Here is a 12562-nt window from a genome sequence, read left to right as displayed (position 1 = left end):
TTTTTCTTTTCAAGGTGCAATGATTTTGCAGATTCGTTTAGAACAGAGGACGGCATCGGTCGAGTCTCATGAAAACGGGACGAAACGCGGTCTCGAGGCGGGTTCGACGTGATCGGCGCGAAACGATCGCGAACCCCTCGAGCGGACGCGAGCTCGCGCAATTCTTTAGGGCGGGTTACCTTAAAAATAAGGTCGCTTTTGCTGAAACCGTACTTCTTTTTACTCATATTGTCAGAACATAGGCGCCCCCTCCGCTCAGCGCGTATTTTTTGTAGGTTCTGCAATATCTAGAAACAAAAGAAAGCGGGACATAGCAAGACGTAGTAAGAAGAGGGTCAAAAGGTTATCAAGAAAATTCGTGTAAAGAACAGACAGAAAAAATAGAATAAGAGAGACAGACAGACGAGAGGAAGATGAGGATAGAATAAATAAATAAATGTAACGAAATCCAAGGCAGACACAGAGAGAAAGGAAGTAAAGAAACGTCGTCGCAGAATGTGGTGGTTGTGGTATCGGTGGAAAATGAACAGAAAAAAAAAGAATAAAAAAATAAAAATAATACATATTTGTCAAAATATATTTTTATCACGCGTTGTCGTCACAGTGTTTACTTTTCAGAGAAACAGAAACAGAGAGGCAGAGAGACTGCGTGTGACAGATAAGGAACAAGAAAAAGAGAAGGAGCAGATCGGCGACAGGACGATTCAACTTCTTTGTTCTCTCTTTTTTCTTTTTTTAACCCTTTTCTTTTTCGTTTCGTTCTCTCGCCGGGTAGACACAAAGAACTTCCATGTGCGTGACAAAAACGCTTTCATTTTTCTTTTCGGGGGACGCACACGTGCGACGCTGTTCCTAAAACACAATCGGGATACACCCTTCCTTCGTCTTGCAACTTTGAGCAACAAAGTGTCTTGTTTCATTTTTTTTTTTTTTTTTCATGGCTATACACCATAATGGTCGTGTTCGCTATATCCGGTTACCAAGATGGAATCAACATTGGATGACCTTATTCTTGATCACCCGTTCCTCTTCTCGCGTAACCACACAATATCATCGATCATAAGGAGAAGAGAATAAAAAAATAAAAAATGAAACAGAAAAATAATGTTGTACTTGGGAGAATTGGTGTTTCGTGTTCCGTTCCGTTCGTTCGTGTGTATTTATTATTTTTTTTTTTTAAATTTCATTTTCAAGGGTGCATTATAATACGATGATCGGTGGACGCAATTGTGAATTAAGATAACGTGTTGCAGAGATTGATTTCAAAGAATGATCGTGATGGTTGTAATAATAAGGAGAAGAGTAAATTTGATGGGTTTCGTGAAGTAAAGAAGTAAGAGTCAAGAAAAGCCATTCGTTAGTATCAAAAAGCTTTCGGTTGCAGCAGTCCGCGCCAAGCGTGAAGCCGCAGTTTCTTGTCAAAGCTCGTTAATTAAAGGCTCGAGAGATCGGTTTAGCCAATCAATAGCGACGGTGAGCGAAAGTTGGAGAGATTAGGTATCCAAATGACAAAATTTTATGCAAACATTTATCAATTTTCAAATTTGAGAATTAAATGATCGTGAGAAATTTTGAAGAAAGTGGAACAGAAGTTTACCACAAATCACCCGTAACGTGATTACAAACTCCCTGTTATTAATCGTTCCAGACACGAAGAATGGGAACTGTTCGTGAGAATGTATAAAATTAGAGAAACAGCGGTTGTATTTTAGAAGAATCCCCAGTAATTTATCATTTCTCGCGACAGATATGATTGATCGTTCTCTAAGATCCATTTCACTGGGGTTCCTCGAGGTTGCGGCTCGAGTAGGACGTCGCAAAAACGACCCGTCATCGTTCGACGCTGAGAAAAAGCGAAGAGATCATTGAACAGTCGATGGAGATCTCGATGGAGAGGAGTGGCAGAAATTTTAGTGACAATCTTTCAAATATTACTTTGCAACAAAAATAGCAATTTATTATTAACACGTTAAATGGTAGCACTGGTTTCATTTCTGAATTGAAAATTTCCATCTATCATTTTGCAAAATTAATATAATATTAAATATAAAAATTGTGAATTCCTCCTCCTGTATTCAAGGTGTTAATTATATTCTTAAAAATAATTTCCCTTGGATGCAAATTACAAGAATTTCAATAAAAACCATCATCTCCAAAGTTTCAACCTTGAAATCTGTACAAATTCCTCAGACTGTAAAGATGCTACAGAATAATTCCATCCGACTACAACATTCCCAAGAACGAATAAAAGTCTCTCAAAAAATTAAAACGAGCATTAAAGTTGCAAAGAACAAACGAGCCTCCTAAAGACATCTATGATCGACCTATCGGAGAGGCTACTTCAAATCTCTGTCTACGGAGTCGTCTTCCGTCCGAGTATCAAAGGGGGAACGTGGTGAACGGAACACGGTGGCAACGTAACAAAATCAGGGTCAACGGAAACATAGAACGAGGGTGAACAAGGGTTGGTACATCTGTAGGAGAGGGGAGAGAAAAAGGCGTTTCGTCTCGGGACCGTCTGTCGGACTCGTCCAGTGGGGCTGACAACAGACGATCCCTGGCCCCAGACACCTACAGGGTGATTCTCTCGCTAGTGGACTCAAAGGAAATGCCACCATAATAGCATGAAGTGGTCCAATTCCTTTTTCTGTCATCGATACCTTTTCACGGACACAGCTACAGTATGCACCCCCGTCGAGAAAAGGGCTTGGATCCATTCATAATGGTGTAGCGATATTTCCCTTGAGCCCACTAGCGAGAGGATCACCCTGTACCATACCGCAATTTGGAACTCCTGCCGGGCGACCGCCAGCGAGAACGCCCTCACCTCGCCGCCACCTAGCGGTCCCCGCCCCGAACCAAAGGCGTCCGGGTAAACGAAACCCTCTCTCCCCCTCCACTAAACGCCTACACATCTTTGCTCGTACCTTGAACCAGGCATATATCTAAACAACATAGAACAGCAAGCAAGTAACGCAACTCTGGACTATATTGGATTAACGTCTGTCCGTTCAACCGGGGTTTCGTTAGGAGCTGGTTAAAATACAAAAGAAAAAATGTAACACAAGGGAGCACACACCGAACACGGGCACATCGGCAACAAAAATGTACTTCGGGCAAAATAGGGTTAATATATACACCTAACACTCACAGGCAGACCTACGCAGTCAGTCCAACCAACTTTCTCGTCTGCAGAGCAACCAGTCGTGTCGAATACCTCCATTCTGTTCATTTTTCTTTTTGTTTTTTTTAAATACAATTTTTATTGATTTTTGTTTATTTTAAGAGGATACTTGGTTCCTGATCAAACATCGCGATTACTGTGATCATCGATATTACAAGAGATCGTGAATTTTTCACATCCTTCTGATGCTCTTTTTTCTTTTGATTTTGGGACGAAACAATGTTTAATGGTTGGTTATTGATCCACGTGGTCGATATACATGCGCACCTGTGTCCAAGCAGGTGAGCTTCGCAGGGACACCAAGGTGAGCTTTGAAAACGATGAACACCGTGGATTCTATTCGACACGACCCAATGGCTACACGCTAAACTCGCGTTAATACCTAAACGAACGAAGCCTCGCAAAGAGGGGCGAGAAAACACATGACAGCATATCATACCAAGTCGATCCCAAGGACCTTCACATGGATCTAGATAAGATTAACGTGTGACATGGGTACGTTTCATTTTGTTTTTCTTATTTGAGTAACTTTTGTCGGTTTCTGATCCATGTGACATTTCGGACAGACAGAATGGTTAGATGGATCAAGAGCTTTTCTTCTGTTGGTCAATATTTTTTTTAATTTATTATACTTTCGATAACACGTTTTTTAAAACATCGTTACGAATATCTATTCTATGAATATCAAATGCATGTCACGTAACTTACACGATGCAGACACACATATCTTCTATGTCATTCGTCCAATCACAACTCTATACCATGTCGTGCAACAACGTCGATCTCTAACAGGTTCGATACCATGGGATTTAATAATTGGAAGTTTCAGAACATTGGTAGCGAACGTGTTGAGAGAGAAAAAATAAAAAAAGGGTTCAACGAAACCGAGTGTACGGTCGCGTGCAATTTAGGCTTCTTTTGTTTAATTAACAGTTTGATGGCCATTGGCAAGGATTTGGGATTTTCAAATAGAATCTTTCAATTTTCTATCTTAATATGTTGAATGACACAGTGAAAATGGGCAAGGATTTGGGATTTTCAAATAGAATCTTTCAATTTTCTATCTTAATATGTTGAATGACACAGTGAAAATGGGCACTCGATGCCTTAATTATTAATTAATTAATTTTCAAATTTCAAACTTCGATTTGTTATTTTACAATAGGATAACGTATACACTTATTGAACCTCTTTCTAAAAAAGTAGAAAATATAATAGAATGTGTTTCTTACATAATTTAATTTGGAATAAAAGTATTGGTGTTACGAAAAATAATTATATTTTATTATTTAACAGCGGAACCTGAGTCAAATGAGACCCAAACTGATAAAAAAATTAAATGTATAACTTTTAAATAAAAGAATGTTATGGAGTAGAAAAATTAGAATTGGGGCTTTCTCCATGGTCCGCTGTCCGAGGGTTAAGAAATAAGTTACATTATATTCTATTTTTTATTCTTTTAACAAAAGGGTCAGTAACTGTATACGTTATCCTAGCAATATTATTTAAGATAATACTTTTCTATTGTTTTCTTTCAATTATTTAGGCATTTGTAATTTGCCTGTCATTCAATGCTGTTCAATTCTTTCCTTCATTTCATTATTCCATTACATCTATTCTGAAAATTAAACTAAACTCAATTAATTGATTTATTAATAACTAATTAAACTCTGAAAATAAATCTTAAAATATAATTCAACAAGCTATATAAAATTACAAAAACTAAAATGTTAAGAAAAATTATAAATGAAGGTATATCCCATCGCTTGAAGAAAGGAGGTTCTCTCTACTCAGTCCCAAGGTTCTCTCAAAACCAAAGACAAGTGATGGAAGACTTCTTTCTCTACACTTATTTCTAACCAAAAGAAGCTTACATTGCACCCGAGTGTACACAAAGATCAATCAAAGCTCTTGATCCTGACCTGGCTCTTTGGAAGTACAAAAAAAAACCACTGTATCATGGGTGTTGGTATGATGTGTCAAACGTGTCCCGTTTTCTTTTTTCTTACTGACGACTCAACAGAACAAAAAGGGTACACGGCAAGACTATGCACGTTCTCTAGAAGAAACTTCCAAACCAAACGACAACGATAATCAATCGATCATAATAAACAGGTATATGTAACGATAATCAATAACCGTAACAGAAAACATTATATATATATATATATAGTATGTGTAATGATCTAGCGTATATATATGTAATAATATTTATACGTAGAAACATTAAGTTTTAAATTAACGAACGCTTGAATCAAGAAAGGGCATTTGGCCTTGGTTTCGGGGTTACTAGGCAGGCACACCTTGCTGGTTCGGTCTGGTTGGGGCGGTATCGCCCGACGCTCGTAGTGTCTCTCCGGCTGTTGATAAAGTGGGATCTGCAAAACCGATTCGGAAACGTGTTCTCGCAATACGCCTGCTACTTCCTTGTTTTAATGTTGTTCTTTGTGTGTTTTTCACGTCGAACAGCCTAACAGCCTAACTTAGTTCTAAGGGTCCAGTCACGAAATCGTTTAGAAATGTTCAAAATTTGAAGTGTATATAATGATAATTTCAGAATATTTAATTTATTATATATTTTTATATATGAAGATGTTTATGCTTACCTAGAAGTATTTAATTTTGATTAATGAAAGATTGATTTTGGAATATGGATTATGATCAAAAATATTATAAAATAATAGATTTGAAATTTAAATTTTAATGGCAATGATTAGAGTAAAATATACAGTTATTGATCTCTATATAATGATTGACTCTTTTCCTAAAAAAGTGGAAAATATAACATAATACGTTTCTTAGGTAATAAATTATAATTTTATTCGGAACAAAAAGTATTTAGGCTACGAAAGATAATTATATTTTACAAGGACATTAACCGAAAGTTAAATGTATAATTTTTAAACAAAAGTGTTTCATGTATTGGAAAAATAATTTTTATAGGAACAGTGTAAAATTTGGAAAATGAATATAATATGAAGTACAAAATTAAATTAGAATTATGACTCTCTCCATGGTCCGTCGTACGAGGGTTAAAAATGCATTGTATTATATTTTCTACTTTTTTAGGAAAAGAGTAAATCATTATATAGGGGTGTATAACTGTGTTCGTATTGTGTATTGTTCAAATACAATTTAATGACGTAAATATAATTATTCAATAAGAAATCAAAGTTTCAAATTTTATTAAACAATTTCATCAATTCTATCAATTAAATTATCAATTCTAGAATAGAAAAAATTAATTCTTTCTAAAATCATAATTACAAATTTGAACTAAATAAGAATTTCAATTTTTGTATTATATATAAATTGATTTTTTAAAATAGCATCTGAACGATCCACGAATCTATTTCATCGTGACTGGACCACCAATATGAATTACATCCTAAATCTGCAAAATATTTGAAAATCTGAAAGTACACCCCCAAGTGTATCGTGTATCATTAATCGCGTTGTTTTTTGCTGATCCACCAACACTTTTTATAAACGTCCACGAAGCACGAAACGTCTTTGACATCTGTTTCCCTGGAACGTTGACTGGTTTCGCAGAATCGGGCGAATTTCATGGAAACAATGCATCATAGATGACTTCATACAATCAAGTATCGATTGATTTTCGTATTGAACTAGGAATGACTGTATTAACCATTTTGAACACTCTTTCACAAGTCCTGAATAGTGAAATTATTATGGACCCTTGTAGAATAACTTTGTTTAAAATTAAAAATGATTAACTATTCTTGACCGAGTAACTCTAAATAAGGATTATAAAATAAGATAAAATACAAATTACAATATATTTATAAGGTAACGTATTTCCTAAAATATAATATAATGCGTTTTTTACATAAATAAACTACAGTTCTATGTATTCAGGCTACGAAAGATAATTATATTTTATTATTTAAGAATAATTTTTGAAGGGACAGTGTAGGACTGAAAATAAAAATAATATGAAATGCAAAATTAAATTAAAATTAAGCCTTTCTCCATGGTCTTGGGCTCTCTCCATGGTTCGCAGTCAAAGGGTTAAAAAACGCATTATATTATATTTCTTTTTTTTTAAGGATCAATCATTGTATACATTACCCTATTAGATTGCAAAGAGTTAATATATCTTTATTTTATTACAAACAATTTTTGAATAGAAATTTCTTTGATTTATTATTAAATACAATTGTACTACAAGTGTCCCATGTTCTTAATCATGCACCTGATTAATTCCGAACATCTTCTTTGTTTAAGTCCAATTATAAGCTCCCATTTCAATGTCCATACTCGACAATTATCGTTATGGCTGTCATTATCCTTGCAATCGTGTTCATTAAAGCGAATCGATTCAGTAGAGACGGACGAAGACATTCTACGGTTATGATTTCAATACGGTGACAATATGAAGGGCGTTAATTGAGCAAATTATTGCTCGTTTATCTCCTCGATTTTCTGACAAATTGCTGGTGACGTTAAAGCATCTCGTACACTTTCAATATCCGATTTATCTTCGGTTAAAATGACCCTTCAAACTCTATAGATTTGAATGCTTCAATTGTAAATTGTCTCCGCAATTATTATTCCTCCTCTACATTAATGATAATTAAACTAAATAATTAAACTAAATAATTAATTAAATAATGGAGAAAGGTTTCTGAATTTCTATTGCAATGAAAATGACTATTTTAAAAATATTTACTAATTTTCAAATAAAAATTTTTAATATTCTACTTTGTAATACTAATGCTATTCTTTTTTTGTTAAAAAACATTTGATAATTTTCAAATTCTACCTTAGAGAATTAAAAGCATACGAGATCCCTCGATCTTCACAGAAACGAAGCAAATTCGACGGGATTATTTCAATAATTTTGCAATGAATATTGATCCTAATTTTTCACGCGATTGTCGAAGAAATAAAAAGAAGAAGTAGAGATGAATGGCAACGCAAGCTCGCCTCGGCGATTCTGGCTCGCCGAACAGAACAGAAAACAAAGGAGAAAATAAAGCAGAGGGAGGCAATAAGACGTTCTCTCGACGCGTGTAATATTCAAAAGTGATAAAACAAATTCATCTTTGGACGGAAAGCTTGATTGATTCGTTGGTCTGTTCGCTGCGCCACACTAGAGGCAAGACACGATCAAACTGATATCAAATAAAAAAGAAAGAATGGGGAGATTCTTATCTATAACATAACAGTGATATCGGGGTATTCTCTCAGAAGTTTCTCGGCTAGATCCTTCGCTATTCTTCGGTGTTATTAACCCATTACGTACGAAAATACTGTACAGTCTGACTTTAGAGTTACTTGTTCTACTTAGAGAACGAACGAAGGATAGTTTCAGCTTGTTGAATATCAAATCTTCTGTCACGATTTCATGAAATAAAAGTATTGGAAAATAGCAGTTATGATACATCAAATTAAAGCTTAAAGTGTAATGAAAATAACTGTGTAAATGTTTCTTTGATATTCTTAATACTAAATGGCTGGTTGTGGATTGCAACGAACAACAGATTCGAATGAAATTTGTATGCAGACAATTATAATTTCATGACATAAAAGTATCTCTAAATTGCCTTTATGGTATATCAATTTAAAACTTAAAGTTCGAAAAAATTAATTATGTAATAGTTTTGTTAAATCAAAAGATATGGACTTCCAAATTCAATGCAACAGAAATTTTTGATTTAACTCAAATATACTGAAGAAAAATCAAGGAAATTACATTCTGTTCATTTATCAAATTAATCAAAATAAATGTTTATAAATTAAATTCATTTAATATTTCATTTAAAATATCACAAATTTTATATTTTTTCCTTTCTTTGGCAGTAAACATATGGTAACGACCAGAGTTGAACATTATTTCAATTAATCTTCTGACAGAAATTTCGGCTAAAACAAAGATATTCAAGAATAAGAAATTAATTTTTATCTTGAATAAAACGTCATTCGAATCATTCAAATACTAAATAATTAAAACTCCAATTAGTTATTTGAAAGTAATAAAAACAGTCATTTTATTTCATTTTAAATGAAAGCTTATTCTGAATATAAATATCTTTAAATTGACAATTATTCACAAGAAATAAATTTTCATCCAAGAAAAAATTATTTCTAATTTTTATATATTACCATTTTATTCAAATTATTTAAAATAACGAGCATAATAAAACTGACAAAGAAATTTGTACGTAATGCGTTAACTCTACAATCAATTCTATCAATTCTATTTTTATAAGAATATCGAAGAAAAGGAATAGAAATACTGTGTCTTATCAGAGCAAAGTTTGATCAAAGCACAGCTCCTTGCATTTCAAAAAAATCAACGAGTCTCTCAGAGTTTCCCATCGATTCGAAAATGATTTTCCAATGTTCTCAAGACAATCGATTGAAAATCATTCGAGTATACGGAAGATCGAGCCAAGAGGACTTCCGTTCGAGAACTACTTACCTATCGCTAACGAGACCGGTGTACCCTCTTTCACGAGAACACCTATCGAGCGGGGAAAACTCTCGAGAAAAATCTTTGGGAACGTAATCGACGATGCACGACTCGAAAAACATCGTCTCGTGCACGCGTCACGCTTCCGATTTCATGCCACTTGTACGTTCGTGTTCGAAATCAAAGTAAAGAAAATTGAAAGAAACAGAAAGAGGATCGATCAGACGAACCGAACAGGTGGCGATGGAAGATGTTCCTCAATTTGTTTGAAATATGTTTGTGGAGGAAGGTTTTCAGCGTTCTTCGAGATTGGAAATCTTGTGGAATTTGGAAATTTTTACGCTTTGTGTGATTGATGAAAATTTTGTCACGTATACTATCGTTTCTAATCTGTGATTTTCCTAATTGTAATTAAATTTTGTAACGTTTATGTAGTGTGGAAATATTTGTGTTATGTTGAAATAAATGAAACTCTGAATGCAATTATAATTAAATTAATAATTATAAATATCAAACTGGAGCATTAGATTTCCAATTTTCTAATGTACAGTTTCATCTAACGATAAGGTAAAAAGATTTGATATTAACAAAAATTTTCACTACCATGAAAATCAGACTAATAATTATAATAAAAATATGAAATTGGGGCACTAGGCTACGGAATGAATTATTTTACACTAGAACTTACTTTACCACTAGAGCTATCAAGGAGGTCAAAATGACTTGATAAACAATTCTTTCCAAATTAATTAATTATGTCACAAATCACTTTGACCCTTCCTACAACTACTTTCAAAAACTTTCAAAATCTCCATAACTCGAAGACTAGCAAAACCTTGAAAAATCCAAAATAACTACAGTAGACTCTCGTTATATTGCCGCTGACTGGCTGTAAAGTGGAGCTTTCAAATTGAAACAGCATAAGAGAGATAGAAATGTATAATTATCATAAAATATAATAATGAAAAAATAACAATGGTATGCTTTACAAATTCATACGAACGTCGAATCATTCACCTGGCGATATAACGAGAGCCTCCTGCAAAACTTCCCATAAAATTGATCAAGATTTACCTCACCCTGCTAAACACCTTTCACTCCAATTATCCACAGCTTCCTATACCACGAAACGATTGAAATCACCCATCGCCACCTTCGAGGGATCGTTAACAGGTGTAGTACGAGTGGGTAATCGCGTTAGAGAAAGAAACAGACAGATAGAGAAAAAAGACACGCACACACACAAACGGAAGGTTTGGAGAGTAATCTCTGTAATGAAAATAAGCTGGAACAGGAGTAGAGCCACGGGGACGGTGTATCCGTTTAAGAAAAATATACATATTGAGCATACGTTAAGCAAGGACGTACGTCTGTGTACATGTGTGTATATATATATATATATCTGTGGTGTGGTCTAACAAGTTCGCCATCCATGGGATTCACCGCAGCGATGGAGAGAGAAAAAAAGAAATAATAAATTCAATTTCCACAGGTGTAAGGAGAGCCTGAACGGTGGTCCCGAAAATGCCACGATTGAAAATTATTCGAAAAGAAAATTCTATGGCTGAGAAAATTATTTAACGAGCGAAATGTTCGAGATTCGACGACAGCTCTCGACGAGGCTGACGTAAAGTTTTCCACGGTACTTTCCGTGATAGGAGATCCAGCATTGACGTGAAAAGCTCGTCAGGATCGTAATCGGTCAGCTGGTCCTTTTTCTCGGAACGTATTTAAATCGGTCTCGTTCGATCGAATCCATTGGCCCCCTTTCGATTCGTTGGTGATTTCTCTCCATTTTAAAAAGCATCCCGGCGAGCACACGAGTATTTTATAGAGGGGGGGTTGGTGGGTCCTGTTAATTGCGAGACAGTTCCAAAAATTGACAGAACCGGGTTGGACCAGCCAGGCCCCAGAAGGAACATTGCAAAAACTGAACGGCGACGCAAAGCTGTACAGACAGACAGCGGCTGCCATAAAGAGAGGCTCAAGGATAAAAAGAAAAACAAAGTCGGTCAGTTTTTGAAACTGACGAACAAAACGACGACGAGACGCTTGGTTTCTTTCTCTTTGTACAAGGATCACACGAGCTGTGGGTATATTATATATGAAAAAAAAATATATATGTATATGTGTATATATATATATATAAAAAAGAAGAAATTTATGTATATATATATATACGTATACCAAAATTAAAATAAATATATATATATATAAGGGGTGCTTGTATAAGAAATTGTTGTAAACACTCACATAGACCTCTTCCCATTGCGAGACATACCGCACCAGTCTTGACAACCGTAGTAACCTAACGAGCGACAACAGTTTCGCAAGCCTGAGGATCCTTAGAGCACGGCCAGCATGCAGGATCTGGAAGGACTCGCTAAAGTCCTGAAACTGAAAATTTTCAGATTATCACCGGGGGTTGGGTTTGCTTCGTCACGGGCCATCCAGCTGCGTAGAAATAAATTTTGTTAGGATTGTTAAGAATAATTAATAGAGGTGTGTGAAGATTCGAAAATTTCGGGTACCCGGTATTCGGGTAGTATCGGGTCGCGTTCTAGAACACCTTTGATAATTAAGTAGGTGTCAACATGCTAGAAATTATTACTATTAAATAAGTAGGGGAGGATGGGGTAAGATGGCGAGTATTGTTTTTTGCTTTTTTTATTAAAGCTAATCGGTTTTTATTGTATAGAATAATAACTTGTGTATTTGTTAATTTTTATGCAATGATTGACTCCTTTTTCTAATAAAGTAAGAAATATAATATAATGTGTTTTTTAACATTTGGATGGCGGACCATGGAGAGAGCCCCAAGGTGGCTGAAAATTCTAATTTAATTCTGTACTTCTTTAACTTTCATTTTCTAAATTTTACACTGCCCCTTTAAAAATTATTCTTCTAATACATGAAATTCTTTTCTTTCAAAATTATAC

At 34.9% G+C, this 12562-nt stretch overlaps 1 protein-coding gene across 4 annotated transcripts in view; it reads right to left on the bottom strand.

Moving 5' to 3' along the window:
* The window catches only part of LOC114878173 (potassium/sodium hyperpolarization-activated cyclic nucleotide-gated channel 2), a 72196-nt gene that overhangs the window by 16485 nt on the left and 43149 nt on the right, over positions 1–12562 (bottom strand). For 2 of the 4 annotated variants that reach the window (XM_029191664.2, XM_029191665.2), the window contains exons 5-6: positions 11877–12020; positions 180–287 (exon numbers count right to left, since the gene is read on the bottom strand). In XM_029191664.2, coding sequence (XP_029047497.2) covers positions 180–287; positions 11877–12020 — 252 coding nt within the window. The remainder of the gene's footprint in view (positions 1–179; positions 288–11876; positions 12021–12562) is intronic. The other 2 variants (XM_029191667.2, XM_029191666.2) reach the window with 1 other exon arrangement.

Source organism: Osmia bicornis, chromosome 8 (assembly GCF_907164935.1).
Source record: "Osmia bicornis bicornis chromosome 8, iOsmBic2.1, whole genome shotgun sequence".
NCBI classification, from domain to species: Eukaryota; Metazoa; Arthropoda; class Insecta; order Hymenoptera; family Megachilidae; genus Osmia; species Osmia bicornis.
This window is presented reverse-complemented; position numbering and strand designations above follow the sequence as displayed.